At 40.4% G+C, this 27,615-nt stretch overlaps 1 protein-coding gene across 1 annotated transcript; it reads left to right on the top strand.

Annotated features, from left to right (window-relative positions):
- The first annotated feature begins 1,673 nt into the window (after positions 1-1,673).
- On the top strand, positions 1,674-27,394 carry nat8l (N-acetyltransferase 8-like). The gene is made up of 3 exons (XM_057855867.1): positions 1,674-2,122; positions 7,044-7,208; positions 13,334-27,394. The coding sequence occupies exons 1-3, from the start codon at positions 1,837-1,839 to the stop codon at positions 13,699-13,701; spliced, it is 819 nt and encodes a 272-aa protein (XP_057711850.1). The 5' UTR covers positions 1,674-1,836; the 3' UTR covers positions 13,702-27,394.
- The last annotated feature ends 221 nt before the right edge of the window (positions 27,395-27,615 follow it).

Below are 27,615 nucleotides of genomic sequence, written 5' to 3'. Positions count from 1 at the left end.
ACAAAGAATACTGAATTGCATCTGAAAAACACCATACCCACTGTGAAGCATGGGGGTGGAAACATCATGCTTTGGAGCTGTTTTTCTGCAAAGGGACCAGGACGACTAATCTGTGTAAAGGAAAGAATCAATGGGGCCATTTATCGAGAGATTTTGAGTGAAAATCTCCTTCCATCAACAAGGGCATTGAAGATGAGACGTGGCTGGGTCTTTCAGCAAGACAATGATCCCAAACACACAGCTAGGGCAACAAAGGAGTGGCTTCGTAAGAAGCATTTCAAGGTCCTGGAGTGGCCTAGCCAGTCCCCAGATCTCAACCCCATAGAAAATCTGTGGAGGGAGTTGAAAGTCGGTGTTGCCCAACTACAGCCCCAAAACATCACTGCTCTAGAGGAGATTTGCATGGAGGAATGGGCCAAAATACCAGCAACAGTGTGTGAAAAGCTTGTGAAGAGTTACAGAAAATGTTTGGCCTCCGTTATTGCCAACAAAGGTTACATAACAAAGTATTGTGATGAACTTTTGGTATTGACCAAATACTTATTTTCCACCATGATTTGCAAATAAAATATTTAAAAATCAAACAACGTGATTTTCTGTCTCTCGTGGTTGAGGTTTACCCATATTGACAATTACAGGCCTCTCGAATGTTTTTAAGTGGGAGAACTTGCCCAATTAGTGGTTGACTAAATGCTTATTTGCCCCACTATATGGTAATATTGACAACTTTCACTAAGGGGTGTACTCATCATCCTCAGAAAAGGGCTTAGCACCGCTGTCTCACCAAAAAGATGCATGGGAGCTCTTCATCATTGATGATCAAATACAAGAAAAGATAAAGTTTATTGCTGTTCTGTTTTGTTGTTGTTTTCAAAACTTTTTAAATGAATCATAAAAATATTACAAGCATGAAATCATTCTTGTGTGGCCCTAAATGTAATACTAATTAATATACAAGTGATTATTCTTCACCAAATTGGCATAAAAACACATTGGTTCTAATATGGGTCATTTTTGACCCACTTATGGAAGAGTGTAGGTCCAGTAACTTGTGCATTTTAGGGATAATAGCGACTTTACCGATACACATGATCCGCAATGCCTCAAAACCACCACAGGACGGCGCTATTGGAGAAGACAGGGATGCGCTCTGTCGCAGCGATGCGCCAGTCACCGCCGTCAATGGCAGCCAATGACTTATGAAGATGCGCCATCATTTCACTGTACTAACAGCATTTAGCCACTAGGCCGCAGTGCTGCAACTTTAGTTTGAAAGTGAACTAAAACCATGATGGACGTCAGCCTCTAACTTCAATTTGGAGTCAGTTGCAGCCAATTTAATTGCACTGCGATAGGTGATGATATTAGCTTCCGTGGAAGGGGGCGTGGCTGTTTGTAACTGCGTAAAAAGCGCTTTTCGCGCATTGACTGCAGTGCAGCAGTCGACGGAGGCTTCTGCAAGGGAACCACCTGAGGGCAAAGAAAGCGGCTTTTTCACGCTTCAAGGTGCGCAGGAAGCAAAAGTTGCGTTTGACGCAGAGCAGAAACACCCCTCCCTTCATATCGACCCAAATGGAAAAGAGCGGACGACACCCTCCTCCGCCATCAGCATCTCGCGGCTTCCACCAATCGACGCGCGGACCTCCCTGCCTCGCCACGCCTATAAATAGAGCTGGTGGCGAACCGGCGAGTCTCGGTCGCCAGAATCTCAGCAGAGCCTCCCCACCCCACACCCCTTTCGTCTCCACTCTCCTCCCCATCCATCATCTCTTCTTTTCACTTTCATCCAATTTCTTTGGAAATTACTTGGAGGGGGTCTACTCGGCGGCCACTTGCATGCATTGTTCGTCTCCCAAAATGGTTTGCGAGACTAAAATAGTTGCGGACGAACACGATGCTATACCCGGGAGCATAAAGGAGCCCATGATGTGGAGCGCCGGCGAGGCTAAGGACTCATCGGCCAGCAGGCGCGACGCGGTGTTGATCCGCGAGTTCGAGCGCGGAGACCAGGAGGAGGTGCGCCGCATCTTTTACGAGGGCATCATGGAAAGGATCCCCAACACGGCGTTTCGGGGGCTGGCGCAGCAGCCCCGAACGCAGTTTTTCTACGCTTTTCTCACAGGTAAGAGGAATCGTTCCCCCCTTAATCGTTCCACAGGTGTTTGACGCACCCAGTCCGAATTTGTTGCAACAAAAGACACGGGCGGACGCACTGCGCACGCGCGCTAACGGCGCCCAGGCCTGGAATGAATGAGCCAATTGGAACGGGAATCGAACGAACCACAGTTGCTTTTAAAACCAAGAAAATAATAAAAGCTGTTTTTACCTTAACCACGCATACTTTGTCAAATTACAACACTCAATCCAAGAACATTTTCACTGCTTTAACGTTTTTCATATATGAACTCATTGACCATTGACGGCGACCATAAGCGGGGTTTAAGGGGGGGCCAGGCTCCCCTTGGTGGCCAAAAAGTGTCATTGCATGTACAGTCCCTGACAAAAGTCTTGTCGCGTATCCATTTTGTAGAAACAATTGCTCATAACCTGACTTTTAATTATTAAATTGGTTTCAGAGATGCCTCATATGAAAGCTAAGACCCTCCCAAATAATGTTGAATGTACAAAAATTAGGGCTGTCAAACGATTAAAATTTTTAATCGAGTTAAATACAGCTTAAAAATTAATTAATCGTGATTAATCGCAATTCAAACTTTTTTTTCTGTAACTTATTGTTGGAATGGAAAGATATATACATTCAACATGCGGTACATAAGGACTGTATTTGTTTATTATAACAATAAATCAACAAGATGGCATTAACATTATTATCATTCTGTTAAAGCGATCCATGGATAGAAAGACTTGTAGTTCCTAAAAGATATGTTAGTACAAGTTATAGAATTTTTATATTAAAACCTCTCAATGTTTTCGTTTTAATAACATTTGTAAAATTTTCAATCTAAAAATAAACTTGTAGGCCGCCATTGTTGATGTCAATAATTACTTACACAATGCTCATGGGTGCTGAAGCCTATAAAATCAGTCGTACCCAAGCGCCAGCAGAGGGCAGCAAAACTCCATAAAACACAATTAACAAGCGGGCATTTCACTGTACTGACATTTAAATCTATCTTGAGCGAAGAATGTGCGTTAATTGCGTCAAATATTTTAACGTGATTAATTTTAAAAATTAATTACCGCCCGTTAACGCAATAATATTGACAGCCCTAACAAAAATATATTTGTTCCACTGAAAAAGATTTATCATTTAATCATCATCATTTAAGACACAAAGGTCAAATTTTGGCAAGACATAAGTTTTGTCGCCTACAGAAAGTAGTGTGAAAATTGATCAAAAAATGTACTTCAAATATAAAAATCTGTTACATAACAGGCGAATTAAGTAGTGGTGCTGTGAGATGCAAATTTAATATTTTGTATGACTTCCATGGGCTTCGGCAAGGATTCAAACAATTTATTAAGTCATCAGGAACATCAAAAAAAGCAGTCTTGCATGCCTCCCAGAGTTCATCAACATTCTTGGGTTTCGTCTTCCATGCTTCCTCTTTCATCCTACCCCAGACATGCTCAATGATGTTCATGTCTGGTGACTGGGCTGGCCAGTCCTTGAGGATCTTGATCTTCTTTGCCTTGAGGAACTTTGAGGTAGAGATTGAAGTATGCGATGGGGCACCATCCTGCTGCAGAATTTGTCCCTTTTTTTGGTTAGGAATGTAAGAGGCAGCTAAGATTTGTTGATATTTCAGACTATGTTGCCTTCCACCCTGCAGATCTCTCGCACACCCCCATACTGGATGTAACCCCAGACCATGATTTTGCCACCACCAAACTTCACTGTTTTGTGGCAAAAGGTGGATTTTTCAGATGAATCTTCCATTGAATTACACCACACTCGCCGCAAATATTGCAGGAGACCTACTGGATCCCGCATGGATCTGAGATTCACTCAGAAAACAGTGAAGTTTGGTGGTGGCAAAATCATGGTCTGGGGTTACATTCAGTATGGGGGTGTGTGAGATCTGCAGGGTGGGAGGCAACATAAATAGTCTGAAATATCAACAAATCTTAGCTGCCTCTTACATTCAATAAAAAGGGACAAATTATGCATACTTCAATCTTTACCTCAAAATTCCTGAAGGCAAAGAAGATCAAAATCCTCCAGGACTGGCCAGCCCAGTCACCAGACATGAACAGGATGAAAGAGGAAGCATGGAAGACGAAACCCAAGAATGTTGATGAACTCTGGGAGGCATGCAAGACTGTATGAATCCTTGCCGAACCGCATGGATGCAGTCCTTCAAGCCCATGGAAGTCATACAAAATATTAAATTTGGATCCCACAGCACCACTAGTTAATTCGCTTATGTTATATAACATATTTTTGTATTTGAAGTACATTTTTTCTTCAATTTTCACACCACTTTCTGTGGGCGACAAAACTTTTGTCTTACCAAAATTGGACCTTTATGTCTTCATTAAATGATAAATCTTTTTTCAGTGAAACAAATATATTTTTGTATATTCAACATCATTTGGGAGGGTCTTAGCTTTCATATGAGCCATTTCTGAAACCAATTCAATAATTAAAAGTCAGGTTCTGTGCATTTGTTTGTACAAAATGGATAAGCGACAAAACTTTTGTCAGGGATATATATGGCGGAAAACACTCAGGTGACTAATTCTGCTCTGAGACCCCCAATTTGGCCAGATTTCAAAATTGTCTTACATGCATGTTTGATACATTGTTGGAAAGCTTAAAATTATTTTCTGGGGGAAGAAAATTTTTGAATAGGAAAGCATTTTTAAAGAAAAAAAAATGTTACACCCTAACTTGAGGTGAGAGCATAATTAAAGACACCATGATTTTAACGAAATATTATCGCATAAAACTCAGTGGAGCATGTTTCACCAAGTGTCAAGACACAGCTTTTTGGGGATTTTATGGGTGAAACACAGTAATATAACAAGGGTCGCGATGCAGAAATCGCAGACATTAAGGAGTGGTCAAGATTTTCTTTTTCAAATATTTATCCTTTTAAACTTTGTTTTTTAAATTTTTCTTTGTTTGGATTGATTATTTGTCATCTAAAATATCGGGGGGGAAATGCGACAGTAACAAAAAAATACAATTAAGTGATAGTTATGAGGTAGATATCCGTGACCTATTTACAACCACTATTTTTTTTCATTTTGACATAATTTGTTTGAAAGTTTAAAATATACTAGTGAATAATTTTTTCAAGTCGTTTTTTTTAAGTAAATATTAGACATCAAAAAAAGATTCTAACATTTATTTGAATTTATTTGGGTTGATACACTGACCTCTAGTGGCAACAGTGAAAATAATATAACCCATTTCACAAGGGCTGGAGCTACCGATTATTTGAGTCATTTAATCGATCAACTACTTCGAATAATTGAGTAATCGGATCAGGAACATAAAAAAATAAAATACCTAAGCTGAAACTCAAATGGTATAAAAAAAACAACTAAATGAGGATCCAAGCTCAAAAAAAGAACAATTGGCTAGCTTAAATGCTATAAAATGCTAACTTGTTTTTGTTTTTTTAAACAATGCTCTTAATTGTTCAAACACATATTCCCACAAAAAATGTCTAAATAAACCTATAAACTAAATTACAAATGTATTAAAGAAACATTAGCTCAGACAAAAACTTATGTTGGTCTTAACAGGGAGCATCTGGATTCAGCTATGTGAAATGAGTTATGTCATATTCACTGTTGACACGAAAGTGGAGCATGTCCACGCAAATCAATAAAACTGAATGCAAACACTTTCAAAACAAACCGTTATGTCACTTTTAACGAATACTCGAAGCAGCAAAATTTAGTCTTTTTTTTCTCTAATCAAACTACTCGAGTTAATCGGTTAATTGTTGCAGCACTGGTGGATACACCACCCTCTAGTGGAAACAGTGAATACAACTCATTTCACATGGCAAAATCCAGCTGCTCCCTGTTAAGACCAACATAAGCTAATTTGTTTTTTTATGCAGTCGTAATTTAATTTATATGTATATTTGGCCGTTTTTGTTTTTTTAAGGCACATGTGTTTGGAAGAAGCAAAAAATAGCATTTTATAGCATTTAAGCTAGCGGACTTTTGCCATGTAGGTTAGCCAATTGTTCTTTTGTTGTACTGAGATCCTTATTTATTATTTTTTTTGTACCGTTTGAGGCTCAGCTCAGGTATTTTAATTTTTTATGTTCCTTATCAGATTACTTGATTATGCGAACTAGCTAGTTCAATGATTAATCGATTACTAGTCAATTTATCAAAATAGCTCAGAATCAAATTTTGCTACATCGAGTATTCGTTTAGTTAAGAGTGGCGTTATAATGGTTTTGAAAGTGTTTGCAATTAGTTTAATTGGGTGGATACACTGCCCTCTAGTTGCAACAGTGAATATGACATACCTCATTTAACATGGCTGAATCCAGCTGCTCCCTGTTAAGAGCAACATAAGCCAATGGTTTTTTTATGCATTTGTAATTTAATTCGTAGGTATATTTGGCCGTTTTTTTATTTTGTGGGAACGTTTGAAGAAAAAGTTAGCATTTTATAGCATTTAAGCTAGCTTACTTTGCTATACAAGTTAGCCAATTGTTCTTTTGTTGTACTTAGATCATTTTTTTTCTAATACTGTTTGAGGCAAAATTAGGTATTTTAATGTATTTTTAAATGTTAAATGCTCTTTTGAGAGTGCGATGTTAGTAAGCCCATATTTTCTCTCCTAAATTGATTCCGAAACACATTTAATGTTCGTAATCCGATGACTCGATTATTCGAACTAACGAGTTCATAGATTAATTTATGATATTATTAATCAACTGATTCCTAGCAATAAACATCAAATTATTTTAAGGATCTAAAACAGGTTTTGTTAACAAATTTTTAATTCAAATAGTGAAACAAAACAATCACTTGAGTTTGTGAGTCAAATAATTTTTTTTTTGTTTTTGTACAACTAACAAATGCTTTTCTGACAATTTTTGCAGTGATGTGCTTTTACGTGACCAAATCCTTGGCGCTCACCTGCTGCGCGCCGCTAGCGCTCATGGGCGCGCGCTACTACTACAGCGGGAAAGTCATCCACAGTTACCTGGATCACGCCTTGCACACGGACATGGCAGACATCGAGGCTTATTACATGAAACCCGCTGGTAAGGCTCGCGCGAGCAGTTGTGAGGGGTACGTAGCCCCTCCTCCCGGCATTTTTTCCTTTTACCTTCCCCCCACACTTCAAGGTCTGAGTGGAGGATGGTGGGAAGGGTCACCATTGATCCCGGCTCAGTGTTCAGGCATCAGCGCTCTGAGACAATGCAAAAAGAACTAGTGGGGACACAGCACTTGAACATCACTTTGGCAAAATTGGACTTTGAAAATGAAAAAACACCACCCTGATCAATAATTGCCACGATTAATTGACTAACCAACAACTATTTTGATCGTTTTAAGACATTTTTGACCTAAGAACTGTAAGAAATAATGAATAGCATACCCGATTCTGTGCATCCCCTCAGTAAAATAAAGTTTGTAACGCTACTTACAGTGGTATGAAAAAGTATCTGAACCTTTTGGAATTTCTCACATTTCTGCGTAAAATCACCATCAAATGTGATCTGATATTTGTCAAAATCACACAGATGAAAAAAACTGCTTTGACTAAAACCACCCAAACATTGATAGGTTTTCCTATTTTAATGAAGATAGGATGAAAACAATGACAGAAAGGGAAAATTAAGTTAGTGAACCAATCCATTTAATATTTTGTGGCTCCTCTTTGGCAGCAATAACTTCAACCAGATGCTTCGTGTACCTGCAGATCACTCCGGCATATCGATCAGGACTAATCTTGGCCCATTCTTCTCTACAAAACACAAAACTGCTGTAGTTCAGTCAGATTCCTGGGATGTCTGGCATGAATCGCTGTCTTTAGGTTATGCCACAGCATCTTCATGAGGTTCAAGTCTGGACTTTGACTTGGCCACTCCAGAATGTGTATATTTTTCTTCTGAAACCATTCTGAAGTTGATTTACTTCTGTGTTTTGGATCATTGTCTTGTTGCAGCTTTTTAGCTTCAACTGTCTGACAGACGGCATCAGGTTTTCCTGCAAAACTTTTGAATTCATTCTTCCATTAATGATTGCAAGTCATCCAGGCCCCGAGGCAACAAAACAGCCCCAAATCATGATGCGCCGTCCACCATGCTACACAGTGGGGATTAGGCGTTGATGTTGGTGAGCTGTTCAATTTTTCCTCCACACATGACATTTTGTGTTTCTCCCAAACAATTTGGTTTCATCAGTCCACAAAATATCTTGCCAAAACTTCTGTGGCGTGTCCAAGTGGCTTTTTACGAACATTAAACGGGCAACAATGTTTTTTTTAGACAGCACTGGCTTCCTCCGTGGAGTCCTCCCATGAACACCATTCTTGGCCATAATTTTACATATAGTTGATGTGAGCACAGAAATATTGGACTCTGGCAGTGATTTCTGTAAGTTTTTATCAGACACTCTAGGGTTCTTTTTAACCTCTCTGAGTATTCTGCGCTGAAATCTTGGCATCATCTTTGGTGCACAGCCACTTTTTGGGAGAAAAGCAACAGTGTCAAACATTCTCTATTTGTAGACAACATCTCTGACTGTCGATTGATGAATATCCAGACTTTTAGAGACCGTTTTGTATCCTTTCCCAGCTTTATACAAATCAACAATCCTTAATCGCAGGTCTTCAGACAGCCGTTTTCACCCAGTTATGATGCACATCAGACAATGCTTCTAATCAAGACAATTATTACCAGGTGTGAGTTTCATAGTGGACAGGGCACATTTAAACTACTCATCAGTGCACACACCTAACTTAAATTGTTCGGTAAAAATTGGTTTTAATCAATCTCTCTATCTATCTATCTATCTATCTATCTATCTATCTATCTATCTATATACAGTATATGTCTCCTTAGGCAAAGGGTTCACTTACTTATTTCCCCGTCCTGTCATTGTTTGCATGCTATCCTCATTAAAATATGAAAACCTATGAATGTTTGAGTGTTTTAGTTAAAACAAACTGTATTTTCATCTGTGTGATTTTGACAAAGATCAGATCACATTTGATGGTGATTTTATGCAGAAATATGAGAAATTCCAAAAGGTTCAAATACTTTTTCATACCACTGTAAAAAACAGTATAAACAAATAGCACACTGAGTGAGCCTGTGTTGGCTCTGATTTTAATGCGCCATTAAAATAATTGACTTTGTTCATTAGTGAGTTAACTAACCCAGACTTGGAAATAACATTACATTAAATCTGCTTGATCACACATTCATTTCCTACTATGTGAAAACAGCTAATTCTTAAGTCAGCATTTGTTGCCTATCTTTCAGTTCCTTTGACCATTCCTGATACGTTTCGTTTCAATAGTTTTGACAACCGTCGCGATCAATAAATGTCAATGGAGCCATGATTGAAAGCCTGGTTGTAACACACCGCGGTCACATTTTGCATCTGGCCGTAAGAAGCCCTTTGAACGCTCTGAGCAAGCGTTTAAAATGCTCCGGCACCCTCTAACTTTTGGAAGGATGTGAACTGGTTTTGAGTACTTCTTGTGCCTGTTCACACTACAAAAAAAGACATCCGGTTTTAATCTGGATGGGCTAAAAATCCGATTTTAGCTGCCAGTTTGAACAAGGCCGTACGGGAGGTAGTTTTATATCAGATTTGGACAAGGTGTGGCCCGGATCTGATTTGGACACTTAGAGTGTGAACAGTCAATCAGATTTTAGGAGGAATCCAATTGGAATCAAGTATGCCTCCAGTCTAAACACAGCCTTACAATGGAATAGTACTCACGACATTCACTACTCTTTCCTTGCCCCTCTTTGAGCAGCTACCAGGTTGTCTTTCTAGCTTTAATAACATTATTTTTGCTCTGGTTTCCACATGCCCACTAAACTCTTGTGCGTTCAATATCTTCTCCGAGTAGTGATCCTCTCATTTAACAGTTCATAAACACAAATGAAAGCGACAGTAGACCTAAAATATAATAAAAAGTGAAAATAAAGTACAAATATGATGTCAGTGAACCCATAGCAGATTACCATTAGCATTTGGAACATGCTGTTTAATCAAGTACAGTAATTTTCAGACTATAAGCCGCCACCCACTAAATTTGACACGAAAACGGCATTTGTTTGTAGCTAAGACGCACTGGACTATAAGTCGCAGCTCTATTATGGATATTTACACCAAAATATATTATCCGGTAACACTTCATTTGACAGTTACATCCTAAGACTTATGAGATCAAATGAACCACCATGAAGCTTTGAACGAAGCTTCATTTGGCCATCATTGCTCCCTTGGGGGAGACGGTCTACCTCTGCTGCCAACAATGTTGTCGTCCAGCATGCCTCCTAGCATGCATTGCAGCGCCACGGATGTAAATAACAATCCAAATTCATGTTCTGTGTTAATTATTTCTTCAGTTACTGTTCCACTTGTTTCATTAGTTGCTAGTTATATTATTTGGAACACTTTATTTGACAGTAGCGCCATAAGACTGTCATAAGACCATAACAATTGTCCGATTGGTATCAGATATTGCTGCAGTCTGAACGCAGCCCATAGACTTCATAATGTATTGACATGACACAGGGCGCGGGGCTGATAAATAGGCGTCAAAGCTGACCGAGTGGAATCACAGACAAAGAGCTTTTCCGGTGATAATTCGTGTGAATAAATGCTTAAATCCCCAAATTCTTTATAGATAATGACGTAAAACAGTCTTGATTCTTGGTTAAAAGCAATAAATAAATAAATAAAAACGTGCAATTCGCATTTATTTTTATGTAAGCATGTCGAAGTACGATGCTAGTCTGTCAGTCAATGTGGCGGCCGCCATATGTAAAGAGAGCTTTTCCAGTGAAAATTCTTGTGAATAAATGCTTAAATCCCTGAATTCTTTATAGATATGGACGTAAAACAGTCTTGATTCTTGGTTAAAAGCAAACAAAAAAAACGTGCAGTTAGCATTTATTTTACGTAAATATGTCGAAGTACATTGCTAATATGTTAGTGAATGTATCTAGCGGCCGCAGGATGTAAACAGAGCTTTTCCGGTGAAAATTCTTGTGAATAAATGCTTAAATCTCCGACTTCTTTTCGATATGGACGTAAAACGGTCTCGATTCTTGGTTAAAAGCTAAAAAAAAACGTGCAGTTAACATTTAATTTCCGTAAATATGTCGAAGTACAATGCTAGTCTGTTAGTGAATGTAGCTAGCGGCCACCTGATGTAAACACAGCTTTTCCTGTGAAAATTCTTTTGAATAAATGCTTAAATCCCCGAATTCTTCATAGACATGGACGTAAAACACTCTCGATTCTTGGTTAAAAGCAGTGTTGTTTTCGTCATTGATGACTATCAAGAAAATATTTCGTCAACGAACATTTTTTTCATGACGGTGATGAGACTATAACGAGCTAAAAACGTGTTTTGGGAGATGAAAACATAACGAAACTGATGCCAGTTTTCGTCTGACGAGACGACAACGAAACGAAAATGCACCACAGTTTCTTTGACAGGTTCACAACGTCGGACATTTTACGTGTAGTTAGCTTGCATCGTAGCAGTATTTGGTTTTGTCATTTATGTGACGTGCTGCTGGGCTTGCCCACACGGTAAGATTTGTTTTCTTATTTTGTCAGAGAATATGCAATGTTGCTTTAGCCTTGAAAGGTCTGTGCTGAGTGATCATCACACACTAAATGCAAGTCGTAGCGTTATCATAGCATTCGCATTAGGCTAACGATAATGGTAAGTGTCCTCTTTAACGCCCGGACAACTTTTGTTTTTTTTGTTTTTTACATAAACACATCGGTATAATTAATTGAAATAATGTACTGTTTTCCTGCCCAGTGTGTATTATCACCAAATTGGTATTGTCCTTGTAGACGCCACAATATGTACTCATCTGTCAATGTTCATTTCAAATAGTTTGAATCCTTTATTTTTTGGAGTAATTATTTGTTTTACAGACGAAAACATTTCGAGAAAAGTCGAATAATACTAATTTACGCTCGGGTTTTCGTCAACAAAAACTACACGAAGACAAACACTTTTTGAGAGGACTAAAATATAACTAAGACTCATAAGTATAATCGTCCAAAAGACTAAGACTAATATGAAAATTAAAAGGGCTGCCAAAAACAACACTGGTGAAAAGCAAAGGGAGTTACCATTTATTTTAGGTAAATACCGTATTGGCCCGAATATCAGACGGCCCTGATTATAAGACGAACCCCTCTTTTTCAAGACTCAAGTTTGAAAAAAAGACTTTTTCAACACCAAATACATTTTTATACAGAAAATTATTACAGTACATCCGAAACAAATGATTATAACAATATATTTGAGAGAAAAAGCATGTTATTTTGCCTCATTCAAATCTTAATATCTGAACATTTAAATATGTAAACTAAAGTGCAATCGCATTCTTAAATGAATGGCTTCTGGTTTTTGAAATGTAAATAAACCAATCTATTGTGATAAAACAACAAAATTGCAATAACTGCATTAATCATCAAAGTGAGGTCTAACTAACTGTAGTCTTGAAACAAATCTGAATAAGGAAAAACATTGCAATAAAATAATGCAAACTGGTTAAACTTGAGAGTAGCTGAGATCTGTCATGATGGAACATTACTCCTCAAATTCAGCATTCGCTTCAATGATATCTGGCGCCATCTAGTGTCGTGAATGGGTATAATGTCTAGACCCCGAATATAAGATGACTCCCACTTTTTCAGTCTTATTTCAATGCAAAAAACACCGTCTTATATTCGGGGCAATACAGTATGTCTAAGTACGATGCTAGTCTGTTAGGTATTGTAGCTAGCGGCCGCCTAAAGTAAACAGCTTTTCCTGTGAACATTCTTGTGAATAAATGCTTAAATCCCAGAATTTTTTAATAGATATTGTCGTAAAACAGTCTCGATTCTCGGTTGAAAGCAAAAAATGCAGTAGCGGCTAATTTCTCCCATTAATTTTTTTCACGTTTCAAAATGCATGCGTGGTACGAAAAATAGAATTCCCACCTTGAATCCTCAAACAAATCACTCCTGAGACAGTCCTTCCTGTTTGTATGCGGTACAGCTTTTGTACTTTTTCAATAGAAATCCGGCATTAGATCGGCCCCCTACTTGAATGCGAGGCACAGTGCATTACCGATCTGACCAGTCAATACATTATGAAGTCAATTCGCAGCCTTTGTCATTTCAGGCTCGTGTTTCTGGGTGGCAGTACTGGACGGTCGTGTGGTGGGCATCGTGGCTGCGCAAGGCCACGAGGACGACAACGCGGTGGAGCTACGGCGAATGTCGGTGGATTCTCGCTACCGCGGGAAAGGCATCGCCAAGGCCCTGGGTCGCCGCGTTCTGGAGTTCGCCGTGCGCAACAACTACGCGGCAGTGGTCCTGGGCACCACGGCTGTCAAGATGGCCGCACACAAGCTGTACGAGTCGCTGGGCTTCCGCCGGACGGGCCGCAACGAGGACTACCGGCTCCCGGGGACGAGCCGTTCGGCGCCCGAGAGGCTCTTCTTCCAGATCCGGTACAGCCGCTACCGCCTGCAGCTCCGCGAGGAGTGAGACGGAAAAAGCCGGTTGACCCTCCTCTCCTCTGACATTTTCTATTTATTTTATTTAACATCATCGCTTCCTTTTTCAAGTCACTAACCATGACTAAAATACTTTGCGTTGTTGTCGCTTTTCGTGTTATCTTTTGGACATTTCGCCATTTTCTCTCCATTTTGATGCAGTAGCACAGCGAGCGAGAAAGACTCCATACCGCCAACACTCGTTCGGTCTTATTAATCTGGAGGTGTCGGCAGACCTCGATTTCCCTGACCGTCCCCGTCCTCCATTTTTGCTTGAACCGTGAACTCAGCAATAGGTCGAGGTACCAGAAAGGGCGGAGTCTCACCGACACAAACATCGCATCGGCGCGACGAGAACACAAGGCACACGTAGAGGGGTATATCTTTTGTACATTTTATACCGGTGGTAGCGGTTAGCATGATCGGGGAGAATTTAGGACGTATCGATGAATCGGAGCGCGAGGAACGGTCGCATCTATCTCCGATCTAATATCGCACGGACTAGTGTAAATCCCTGTCGGTTCAAGACGCGACAACGAGCAATATTTACCATTTTCAGCACAAGATTTCCTTCGTTTTACATAGCAAAACCAGCGATGTTTATGACAAAAAAATATGTCATCGTATCTTTTTTAAGTCAACTAAGTCAACCGAAACCTCATGATGTGACCTAACTCGTCTTCCTGCCTCTCCCTACCTCATGTTTATCTCATTCACTGCCAATGACGGTGATAGATGTCGAATCGCTTGGCTATTAAAAGCTAAATAAGAACTGTTTAAGTGAGTTCCAGGAGTAGACACCCAATCAAATGGAACGAACGTCTATCGCCGTCACTGTTAGCCAATGAGTTAAGGCTGATTTACGTTTCTGCGTATCGGTCACAGCATTAACACCAACAAATTTTAACCCTACGCCCATAGGCGGAGTTTGGCTTTTGGGGCAGGGGGGCACAACATATTGATGATCTCGAAACGCAGTGTCAGCAATAAAATTAACTTACAAGAATATTTATAATAATAAGTTGACAATGAACTTTTTTTGTTTCCCATCATTTTTTAGAGGAATTCTAAATCAGGCTGCTTAGGCAATACCTTTCGCCAAGATAGTCAACCATTGAATATGGTACGCCCGCCGGTGTCGTGCCAATGTAGTTACCCCAGTCAAAAACGGTACCCCCTGGGCGGAGCCATATGGTGGTAGATTTGTGCCTTTATATTTCAATGCAAAAAAAGTTGCTTCAATCAAAATATATATTTTCCATCAAAAAAAATAAAAGTCGCTCCAATAAAAAAAAAAAAAAATGTTTTTGGCTGCAAAAAATGAATTTAAAATTTTTTTTCTTTGATTGGATTTTTTATTTTGGATTGAAGCAACTTTTTTGATTGAAAAATGTTGATTTGTGTTTGGGCCCCATTTTGGCTAGGATGTTTATGTCTTTATTATTCAATCAAAAAATAAGTTGCTTCAAAAAATATGTATTTTCAAAAAGAAAAATCACTTCCATAAAAAAAAAAAAAAAAGAAAAGAAAAAAGAAAAATTTCAATCGTAGAAAACATTTTTGAATGCGAAAAATATTTGAGATTGAAAAATTACATTTGAACACTTCATTTTTCATTGAAAAAGTTTTAGTTGATTGAAGCAATCCTTTTTGCATATTATGGGTAGGACATTTGTGTCTGAATAAATCAATCCCCAAAAAAGTTGCTTCAATTAAAAAAAAAAATATATATATATATATATACTTTCAGAGAAAAGAAAAACATTTGAAAAGTAGAATTGCCCTCCCCTATTTTTTTTTTTTATTATATGCAAAGTAAATGACCGTCTAAGGTGTTAGTTACATGATCTGTTCGAAAAATTATTTGGACCCATTATAAAAATATATTTTATTGTTCATTTCATTCATTTTTGTTGCAGTTTTATTGCTTTACAACTTATATATAACAGTATATAGGAAAGTCAATTTCATGCAATGACACTTTTCGGCCACCAGGAGGGGGGTCTTGCCCCCCTTGCCCTCCTTAAAATCCGCTTATGCCTACGCCGTAGCCTGACTAAAAAATCCTGACCACACTCGACGTCAACAGACTGTGATTGGTCTGTTCAGACCGTTGTTTCCGGTTCAGCACGACAACACCGCCATTCTCGAGCTAGAAAACTATTCGACAAGAGTCTCCCAAAACAGTACAAAGAAAAAGCCACGCCCCTTTAACGGCTTGGCGGTATATTACAGTTGACACAAAACTTCGAATGCTTAATGACGACGTATGGTCTACGCCATCGCTGCAATGCAGAAGCGTAAATCAGCCTCAAACCTTAAGTCTTAGACCCTTCCCCCGAAAACCTTTGACCTTCCCACTCCCTGGCCTTAGCCCTTTCCCACCCTTTCTGCATGAGCCCCTTTTGCCTGGCCACGCCGCTTTAATGACAACATTTTCGAAACCCCCCAACTCAGAAACCGAACCCTCTTCCGCACAGACTCACGCGATGCAACACTGCCCCAGATGAGATCTCGTCTGCCAGCCGACCAAAACGCTGAATGCAAAGAGCAATGCAACGCGGCATGCCTATGTACCCGGTGTGCCCTTGGCAGAAAATAAACATACAAAAAAAAAAAATGGTAGAAAAACTTATATACGTATATTCATATATGGGCCGTATGTGCAAATTGCTGTCTCCCTTACATTTTACACACTTATACAAACAAACAAACCCTAGCAAAAAGTATGGAATCACCAGTCTCGGACGCACACTCACTCAGACATTTCATTATTTAGAACAAACTCAGATAAAAAGCTTGAAAAAAAATGAATTAGTTCAAAAGTGCAACTCCTTGGCATTCAGAAACACTAAAAGAAACTGGAAACTGCAATTTCTGAATAAGTTACTCTGGGTCTTTGCTGTGTGGCGATACAGATCTTAGCCCCGCCCAGGTTGGTTTGGGGACATTGCGGGGACAATATCAGGTCGCTCCCTGTTGATTTGGGGACATTTGAGAGACACATCCTGGTCATATTAGGTAATTTGGGGACATTTGGGGGCGTGTCCTGGTCATATTAGGTAATTTGGGGACATTTGGGGGCATGTCCTGGTCATACCAGGTCATTTGGGGACATTTTGGGGGCCGTGTTCTGGTTATATCAGGTCAATTGGGGACATTTGGGGGCGTGGCCTGGTCATATTAGGTCATTTGGGGACATTTTTTCTGGTCATATCAGGTCATTTTGGGACATTTGGGGGGCGTGTCCTGGTCATAACAGGTCATTTGGGGATATTTGGGGGCGTGTCCTGGTCATAACCGGTCATTTGGGGATATTTCGGGGTGCATGTCCTTGTCATATCAGGTCATTTAGGGACAATTGGGGGGCGTGTCCTAGTCATATCAGGTCATTTGGGGACATTTGGGGGGCGTGTCCTGGTCATATCAGGTCATTTGGGGACATTTAGGGGGCGTGTCGTCATATCAGGTCATTTGGGGACATTTAGGGGGCGTGTCCTGGTCATACCAGGCCATTTGGGGACATTTGGGGGCGTGTCCTGGTCATACTAGGTAATTTGGGGACATTTTGGGGGCTGTGTCCTGGTCATATCAGGTCATTTGGGGACATTTAGGGGGCGTGTCCTTGTCATATCAGGTCATTTGGGGACATTTGGGGGGCTTGTCCTAGTCCTGGTAATTTCCTGTTCATCTGGGGACATTTGGTTTTTGCCATTGAAAATGAATGGGAAAATTGGATGTCCATGTTCGTCAATAGAATCGACTTCCATATGAGTCAGTGGAACCTGGGACATTTGGGGGACACGTCCTATTGATATCTGGCCATTTCCTGTCGATTTGGGGACATTCATTTTTTGCCATTGAAAATGAATGGGAAATTTGGACGTGCATGGCATCGATTTACATATATGTCAATGGAATCCAAGTACAGTGGCATCAATAGATTCGACAGACATGGCCGTCAATGGCATCAATGCACTGTAAATTCCATTGGAAGTGAACGGGAAATTTGAACTAACGTTGCATCCCATTAAAAATGAATGGGAAAGTTTTTGGCAAATTTCCGGGGAGCCGTAATTTTTTCCCAAATTCTGTATAGAACTTTAATGCCCCTCACCATCCCGGAATTTTTGATGTCCAAATGATGTGATTTGGTCAAAAATTGTAGGACTAGATACATTTTGAAAAAAATTTTTTTTTCGAAAAATATGTCAAAAATCTGCTTTCACGGGAGAACGGAAAATTTTTCGGGGTTGTTCGAAAAATTACCTGCGTTACACTTACACAATGAATAAAACATTGTGGTGGTCAGTAAATGTTACCTTTATAGAGCAAGTGCAGGAGAAATATAGAATAACTCCATTCGGAATCGCTCCATTTTTAGTAGAAAATACAGACACACCCAGTCAATTTCCTTTCCCTGCCTCAGATTAGATCTGCTCGACAGTCAGCAGTTAAAAACAGTGCAGTTATCACACCTTGGAGGGCTGCTGGACCAAGTGGATTCAGAAGAATCATGGCTCCAACATGAAAGATGTCTCTTGAGACCAAGGAGAGAATTATCAAACAAAGGAAACGATCATTGACCCTTAATCAGAAAAGAACAAGACTGCAATGGGCTAAGGAGAGGCAATCATGGACCGTGAATGACTGGATGAATGTTATTTTCAGTGATGAGTGAAGAATCTGCATTGGACAAGGTAATGATGCTGGAACTTTTGTTTGGTGCCGTTCCAGTGAGATTTACAAAGATGACTGCCTGAAGAAAACATCAAAATTCCCTCAGTCCTTGATGATATGGGGCTGCATGTCGGGCAAAGGCACTGGGGAGATGGCTGTGGTTAAATCTTCAATAAATGCTCAAGTTTACATTGAAATTTTAGAACCTTTCTTATCCATTCAATTGAAAATATGTTTGGGGATAATGAAATCATTTTCCAAGATGACAATGCATCATGTCACAGAGCTAAAACTGTTAAAGCCTTCCTTTGTGGAAAGACTCATCCAGTCAATGTCATGACCTGCAAATAGCCCAAATCTCAACCCTATTGAAAACCTGTGGTGGAAATTGAAAAAAAATGGTCCACAGCAAAGCTCCGACCTGCAAGGATTATCTGGCAACTGCAATCAAAGAGAGTTGGCACCAAATTGATGAAGAATTCTCATCAAGTCCATGCCTCAGAGACTGCAAGCTGTCATAAAAGCCAGAGGTGGTGTAACTAAATACTAGAGATGTGTTTTGATTTTTATTTCTTTGTTTGTTTCTAATGATTCCATATTTTCTTCCTTAGAATGGAGTGATTCCATATATATTTCCCTGCACTTGCTCTATAAAAGTAACATTCACTGACCACCACAATGTTTTTTATTCATTTCTTTTAGTGTTTCTGAATGCTAAAAAGTTGCATTTATGAACTAATTCATTATTTTTTCAACCTTTTTATCGGAGTTTGTTCTACATAATAAAAATGTCTGAGTGAGTGCTCGTCCGACACTGGTGATTCCATATTTTTTGCTAGAGGTTGTAGTACAACTGTTGTCACAATATAGCCATTGACAATGATATACGTCCAATTATGTGGCTCATAAAAATTAAAAGGTTATATAAGTTCATCCATTTGAAGTGAGAGGGTTGGTAATCCCTCCCACTTCAAATGGATTTGGACGTCAACTGCCGTCAATGGCAGCCAAGGAAAATGCAAAATTATACTCCATTACTATCAAAAGTAGTGCAAAATCAAATTTGACGACAGATTTCTCATTCAAAAACATACAAATAAATGAGTACATAGACTTCACAATGATATTGACGGGACACGGGGCCGATTAATATGGGGCCTGCATTGTTGGTGTGGCTGTCAAAACTGAGTGGAATCACAAAGAGCTTTTTCCGTTGAAAATTATTGTGAATAAATGCTTAAATCCCTGAATTCTTTACAGATATGGACGCAAGACAGTCTTAATTCTTGGTTAAACACCCCCCCCCCAAAAAACGTGCAGTTATCATTTATTTTACGTAAATATGTCGAAGTGCAATGCTAGTCTGTCAGTCAATGAGGCGGCCGCCATATGTAAACAGAGCTTTTCCGGTGAAAATTCTAGTGAATAAATGCTTAAATCCCTGAGTTCTTTATAGATAGGGACGGAAAATAGTCTCGGTTCTTGGTTAAAAGCAAAAAAATTAAATTAAATTAAAAAATAATAATTACCTTGAATCCTTGAACAAATCACTCCTGATACAATTTTACCTGTTTGTATGCGGTACAGCTTTTGTACTTTTTCAACACAAACCCGGCGTTAGATCGCTGCATGTGTCACTGCGGGTTGGCCCCCTACTTGAAGATGTGGTGCAGTAAAGGTGGGATATGACCCGTCAATATCACTATGAAGTCTATGATGAGTATCGATACTTTTGCAATCAAATATCGTGTATGTATCGATACATTTCTGTATTTTTAAAATCTCGTAAAGGTGCAGTCAAATCGTTATTTTCATGTTTACCTACATAATTCCTAGCATAACGTAAACATGCTAAATTTGACCCGCAAAATATGAGGTCATCACTCCGCTGTTTCCAATCATAACATATCTTAGTAAATATTGTTTCATCAAATACATTTTTTTTAGTGCTGCAACGATTAATCAATTAACTCAAGTAATTCATTTAGAAAGAAGATTCGAATTATATTTTGCTGCTTCGAGTATTGAAGTGGCATTGTAATGGTTTGTTTTGAAAAAGTTTGCGTTGAGTTTAATTGATTTGGGTGGATACACTGACCTCTAGTGGCTATAGTGAATATAACTTATTTCACATGGCTGAATCCAGCTGCTCCCTGTTAGGACAAACATAAGCTAAGCTTTTCTTTGAGGTATATCTGGTGTTTTTCTTTTGTGGGAATATGTGTTTGAACCATTTGTTCGGAGTATTGTGAGAAAAAAAAAGTTGGGCATTTTATGGCATTTAAGATAGCGGACTTTTGCTATGCAAGTTAGCCAATTGTTCCTTTGTTGTACTTAGATCCTCATTCATTTTTTATGCTGTTTGAGGCTCAGCTCAGGTATTTTGAGCTAATTCCTAGCATAACCTAAACATGCTAAACGTGGTCCGCAAGATACAGTATAAGGTCATCCCTCAGCTGCTTATAATCATAACATATGTTAGTAAATATTGAATTCCTGTTTTATTAAATACATTTTTTTATTGTTGCTGCAGCCATTGATTATTTTAGTAGTCAATTAATCTATCAACTAGTTAGTTCGAATAATCGAGTGATCGGATTAGGAATATATAATTTGTTGCAGAATACATTTTAGAAGATGGAAAACAAAGGCTTGCTAAGATTGTATTTTCAAAAGAGCATTAAATGTGAATACAAAATAAAATTCCCAAGTGTTTCTTCAAAACTATGCAGTGTTGCACTTTCATTTAAAACTAAATTAAAATATCAGCCTAAAATAGTATTAAAAATATAAATAAATGAGGATCGCAGTGCAACAAAAGAACAATTGGCTAACTTGAATAGCAAAAGTCTGCTAGCTAAAATGCTATAAAACCCTAACATTTTTTTTTTTTTACAATGCTCTTAACAAATCCTTCAAACGCATATTCCCATGAAAACAGCTAAGTACACCTATAAACTAAATTACGAATCCCTAAAAAACATTACCTCAAACAAAAACCTACCTTATGTTGGTCTTAACAGTGAGCAGCTGGATTCAACCACGTTTAATGGGAATACAAAATTAAATTTGAGTGTTTCTTCAAACTATGCAGAGTTGCATTTTCATTTAAAAATAAATTAAAATATTGAGCTTGGCCTTAAATAGTATTAAAACAAATAAATGAGGATCGCAGTACAACAGGCTAACTTGAATAGCAAAAGTCCGCTAGCTTTAATGCTATAAAACGCTACATTTTTTTACAATGTCCTTAACAAATCCTTCATACACATATTCCCACAAAAAATAGCTAAATACACCTATAAACTAAATTACGAATGCCTAAAAAAACATTACCTCAAACAAAAACTTACCTTATGTTGGTCTTAACAGGGAGCAGCTGGATTCAACCACCCTAGATGGGAATACAAAATGAAATTCCAGTGTTTCTTCAAACTATGCAGAGTTGCACTTTCATTTCAAACTAAATTAAAACATCTGTTCTTAGCTTTAAATAGTATTCAAACAAATAAATAAAAGAGGATCGCAGTACAACATAAAAACAATTGGCTAACTTGCATAGCAAAAGTACGCTAGTTTAAATGCTATAAAACGCTAACAATGTTTTTTACAGTGCTCTTAACAAATCGTTCAAACACATATTCCCACAAAAAAAAAAAAAAAAGCTAAATACACCTATAAACTAAATTACGAATGCCTAAAAAAATATTACCTCAAACAAAAACTTACCTTATGTTGGTCTTAACAGGGAGCAGCTGGATTCAGCCACGTTAGATCAGTTATGTCATAATCACTATTTCCATTAGAGGGCAGTGAATCCACCCAAATCAATAAAACCAAATGCAAACAAAGCATTACAACGCCAATAACCCAACGAACCCAAGAAAAATTTGATTTGAAGCTTTTTTTCCTATTCGAATTACTCGAGTTAATCGATTAAACGTTGAAGCGCTATTGGACAGCAATTTGCACCAATTGGGTCGAATGGCCAATATATGTATGTACTGTATTTTCCGGATTATAAGAAGATTCATCCTCAAATGCTATTTTTAGGACTGACTGTTCACACTATTTTTTAGCTCGTGTCCAAATCTGACTTTGGCCTGTTCAAAAATATTGACACGCCTGAAAGGTTGCTGTGGCAACAAAGGCATCATCCAACATAATGACAAAACACATTTGCGTTTTGTCCATATCTGAGATGAAACTACCTCCCGTATGTGGTTTCAAATCAGATTTCTGTGCTTTGTGACTGTTTCGACTTCAAAAGCGTAATCCAGTTTCAAACTGGATGGGCTAAAAATCAGATTTTGCTGGACCTGAGTAGAAGTCCAGCCAAACTATGAAAAAAAGTGCGACTTATACTCCGGAAAATATGCTATATATGCCTGCTATATATAATTATATAGAGAGATATATATGAAGAGGAAAATGTATGCTACTTTTTTAAGATCATAACAGAATGTGAAATGCATGCAAAGGGGATTTACTCAAAGCACATCATTTTGAACCCGTTCCAAAATGCTAGTGTTAAAAAAGGAGAGTTGCACGGCATGTTTCAGCCAAACAACAAAGCGTCCTTTATCGTACGGGAATACCTGCAAAACTTACACGCTCGTGCGATGTGCTCTACCGAGACTCTTGGACGGGGGTGCCAAGTGTTGGTCGACTTGTAGAAATATTGAATGAGGACATCCTAGTCTAAATGGATAAAATGGCAGGAAATTACAGCTGCTAGCTGATTAGCATATGAATCGTTATTTGAAAATTGTCTCTAAATGACTTGATTTTAATGGCTTTATGTATATGCTCTGTTATAATATTCGACTATCTTTGACCTATGGAAACTTTGCATCAATTTGATCAACGTGGTTTACTTTGGCGGACCGCACAAAACAATGCGGCGGGCCAGATCTGGCCCCCGACCCACCAGTTTGACACCTCTGCCATATTAAGTTCAAATAAGTGAAAAGTAGCTTAAAAGGTGATCTGGAATTGTAAAGTGCACTATTTTTGTTTTTTATTTTCTTCAAAATGTCTGTTTACTTTTCCAATTAATTCATTGAAGAATGCCGAAAAAGTATATGCAACTTCTCTCAAGAGCGTGCGACGATTCTCTGCTGGTGTACAATCTCACCTTACGTGGGTTTTCTCGGATGAGAAGGTATGCTGCATCCAAACCCCTCCCGCTGGAGGGGCTGTGTTTACTTGAGCGCAAACACGGCGTGGGCCGGTGTCCGATTCTGACATTGTGGGGACCTTGAGCAAAAAAACAACAACAATGTTGACGTAAATGTATTTTTCTGACCCAAACATGCTAAATTTCACGCTAACTTAATTAACATTTATGTCATTGTATTGATTTTTTTTGTGCCATTGACTGCGCTGGACCCTCCCAGTCAAAATGGATTGGACGTTTCGCGCCGTCAATGGCAACGAATGAACCTATGTGCCTTTTCACAATTCGTTAACTTCAAAGAGATTGAAGCAGAGCTTCTGAGCAGAGGCGGAACTTAAGGGGGTTCAACCGCACCCAGGCCCCAACCTAGCCTGGTTTGTGGGCGTGGTTGGGCGAGGGTCAAACAGAAATGTAGGATTATGCGCGGAGCTGTAATATAGTAATATAGTATACAAACACACCTCCAGTGAGTGCGTAGAAAACAACATGTGTTTATGGGTAATTGTAATTCTGGCCACAGCCTATTGACTAATCCGAGTAGAGATTTGTGAATGTCGTCCACTGGTGAAGGCCGCCATTACCGGGGTGTTTACACACCTCAGTAGCAGCTCAGCGTTAGTCAATGTAAACAGTAACATTAGCTGCTGCTAGGGTTGCCAACTCCCTGAAAATAAAAATAAGGCACACTTCAGCCTCGGTTTGGTGGCCTCAGCATTGCATCTATGTTTCTTGCAGATTATGTGGTGCTGTTGGCTTCATCGAGCCATGACCTCCAACTCTCACTGGAGCGGTTCGCAGCCGAGTGTGATTCGGTTGGGATGACGATCAGCACATTCAAATCCGAGACCATTGTCCTCAGTTGGAAAAGGGTGGTGTGCCCTCTCCAGCTCTGGATTGGCAGACCGGGATGGTTGTCCCCCTGACACACCTCAGCCTCCCTGGTAAAGTCTATTCAGTTGTGCTGGAGAGGAGGGTCCGTCCGGAAGTGGAATCTCGGATTCAGGAGAAGCAGTGTGGTTTTCGTCATGGCCGTGGAACTGTGGACCAGCTCTACACCCTCGGCAGGGTCCTCGAGGGTGCATGGAGGACGGTGGAGAGTGTTGGAGAAGGCATTCAACTGTTTTTCTCGGGAAGTCCTGTCGGGGGTGCTTCAGGGGTATGGGGTACCGAGCCCCTTAGTAAGCCTGTACGACCGATGTCAGAGTTTGGTCCGCATTGCCGGCAGTAAGTCGAATTTGTTCCCAGTAAAGGTTAGATTCCATCAAGGTGACCCTTTGTCACCGATTGTGTGCATAATTGTTATGGACAGAATTTCTAGACGCAGCCGCAGCATTGAAGGGGTCCGGTTTGGTGGCCTCAGCATTGCATCTCTGCTGTTCGTTTCATCAAGCCGTAACCCCCAACTCTCACTGGAGTGTTTCGCAGCCGAGTGTGAAGCGGTTGGGATGAAGATCAGCACCTCCAAATCCAAGACCATGGTCCTCAGTCGGGGAAGAGATCTTGTTTCAAGTTGAGAAGATCAAGTATCTTGGGGTCTTGTTCCCGAGTGACGGTAGGAGGGAGCGGGAGATCGACAGGTGGATCGGTGCAGAGTCTGCGGTGATGCGGACTCTGCACCGGTCCGTAGTGGTGAAGAAGAAGCTGAGACGAAAGGCAAACCTCTTGATTTACCAGTCGAGCTACGTTCCTGCTCTAACCTAAGGTCACGAGCTGTGGGTCGTGACCGAAAGAACAAGATCGGCTGAAACCTTCCTCTGCAGGGTGTCCTGAGTCTCCCTTAGAGATAGGGTGAGAAGCTTGGTCATCCGAGAGGGACTCTGTGTCGAGCCGCTACTTCTCCGTGATGAGAGGAGCCAGTTGAGGTAGCCCGGGCATCTGGTACGGATGCCTCCTGAGGTTTTCCGGGCATGTCCGACTGGCGGGAGGCCCTGAGGACAGGCTGGAGAGACTGTCTCTCGGTTGGCCTGGGAACGCCTTGGGATTCTGCCAGAGGAGCTGGTTGAAGTGGTTGAGGAGAGGGAAGTGAGGGTAGGAGTGAGCGGGAGATTGACAGGCGGATCGGTGAAGCATCTGCAGTGATGCAGACTGCACTAGTCTGTAGTGGTGAAGAAGGAGCTGAGACGAAAGGTGAAGCTCTCGATTTACCAGTCGATTTACGTTCCTACCGTCACCTATGGTCACGAGCTGTGGGTCATGACCGATAGAACAAGATCCTGGATACAAGCATCTGCAATGAGTTTCCTCCGCAGGGTGTCCTGGGTCTCACTTAGAGATCGGTTGAGAAGCTCGGCCATCCGGGAGGGACTCTGTGTCGAGCCGCTACTCCTCCGCGTTGAGAGGAGCCACTTGTGGTGGGTTGGGCATTTGGATTGGATGCCTCCCAGGAGAGGTGTTCCGGGCATGTCCCACCGGCGGGAGGCCCCGGGAACAACCCAGGACATGCTAGAGAGACGATGTCTCTCAGCTGGCCTGGGAATGCCTTGGGATCCCTGCCGGAGGAGCTGGTTGAAGTGGCTGGGGAGAGGGAAGTCTGGGCTTCCCCGCTAAAGCTGCTACCCCCCGCGGACCGACCCCGGATTAAGCGGCAGATGATGGATGGGCACACCTCATTGGTTGAGCCGGCTGCATATGGCAGAGCGCATCCCCTGTTAGCTTAATATGGGACACGTACTTCGTTTCTGAAAACGGGACAACACTGTTTTTCAATGGACGGTAAGCAACCAGCTAGCCACACCTCAGCAATGGCGGATGGGGTACTTCTGTTCGTTTACTCGGATTAGTCAACAGGGGGAGAGCCACACATGGACATAAACACTAACACACCTTCAGGTCCCCACTTGGCTAAACTTTAAAAAACTTCACCAGAGTATGTTTAGCATGATTTAAAGCATGACCAACAGGGGACCTAAAAAATGTCCTCTGTTGGCAAAGCGGTCCACACTTGGATAGGCACACAAATGCATCAGACGATCGTCTGCGAAAGTATGAAGGTGCCAGCAAATAATTGTCCACTAGCCCAGTCGGACAGTCCGCTCGGGGGGGCCGTTTATACTCATTGCACCCAGGCCCAGTTCATATTTGTTCCGCTACTGCTTCCGAGCAAACTAAAAAAAACTAGTGTCACAAAACTTTTTTTCAAACATCGGAATCCCTTAAAACCGGTAATCGGCCCACGCCAAATCGGTATTTTGTCATTGGCGATGGAAAACAGCACAAATGTACAAATGCTGAGTGTTTTTACTCTGATGATGTCAAGGGGTTAGCGCCCGCAGGCGTGAATGTAAAATGCTGACATTCAGTTTTCTCCCCCGCCCCGTTTGCCGCAAGAAGTTGTAAATATGGCCGCCATTTTGGAAAGCGCGCTGGACTGAGGCCGCAGGTGCCAAGAACACTTCAGCAATCGTAGCACAACCTTGTCACGTATTACAAGACGACAATATTGCTATTTTTGTTCAATTCCAGACCGTCATCAGCATTTACTCCCGATGTCGTTGCATGGTGTAATATTCAAACGGATCGGTTATTTTTTGTTTTTAAGAAGCGATCCCATGCCAAATGTGACAGTGAATGCTGCATTTTGTGGAAAAAAAGTCCTACTCACGTGCCATGGAACGGAGCAATAAACACAAGTAGGCGATTCTACCACGTATTTCCACACAAATTTTGTCTTAATGCTGCAATGTTTGATTGTACAAAGTGTTTTTCTTGGACTTTTGGCCAGCGGCGACGATCACCGTCGATGGTAGTTAAGAATGGGATTCCTTGCATTATGATCAACGTGGCTGTACATATATTGTATCAATTAAAAAATTGCTTTCGGCTTCAACATGTTAAATTTGTTTTTCTTCCAGTTCGGTTTATTACTTGTAGACTAAATGCTAAATATGGCTGCTATGCTAGCACGCCGCTAGCCGAGTTGATTGGATCAGTGTTTATGCAAGCTAAATTGAAACTCTTTCAGTGAGTTTATCACGAGTAGACAAAATTGCAGTGACGGATGCTGGCCTTTCAATGAGGGGCTGTTCGGTAGAGAAAGAAACTAGAGTG

This window comes from Corythoichthys intestinalis, chromosome 13 (assembly GCF_030265065.1).
Source record: "Corythoichthys intestinalis isolate RoL2023-P3 chromosome 13, ASM3026506v1, whole genome shotgun sequence".
Lineage (NCBI taxonomy): Eukaryota > Metazoa > Chordata > Actinopteri > Syngnathiformes > Syngnathidae > Corythoichthys > Corythoichthys intestinalis.
This window is presented reverse-complemented; position numbering and strand designations above follow the sequence as displayed.

Coding starts and splice junctions, on each gene's coding strand:
- nat8l (XM_057855867.1), top strand. CDS start 1,837: ATGCATTGTTCGTCTCCCAAAATGGTTTGCGAGACTAAAATAGTTGCG. Junction 2,123..7,043: donor TTTCTACGCTTTTCTCACAG/GTAAGAGGAATC, acceptor CAATTTTTGCAG/TGATGTGCTTTTACGTGACC. Junction 7,209..13,333: donor TTATTACATGAAACCCGCTG/GTAAGGCTCGCG, acceptor TTGTCATTTCAG/GCTCGTGTTTCTGGGTGGCA.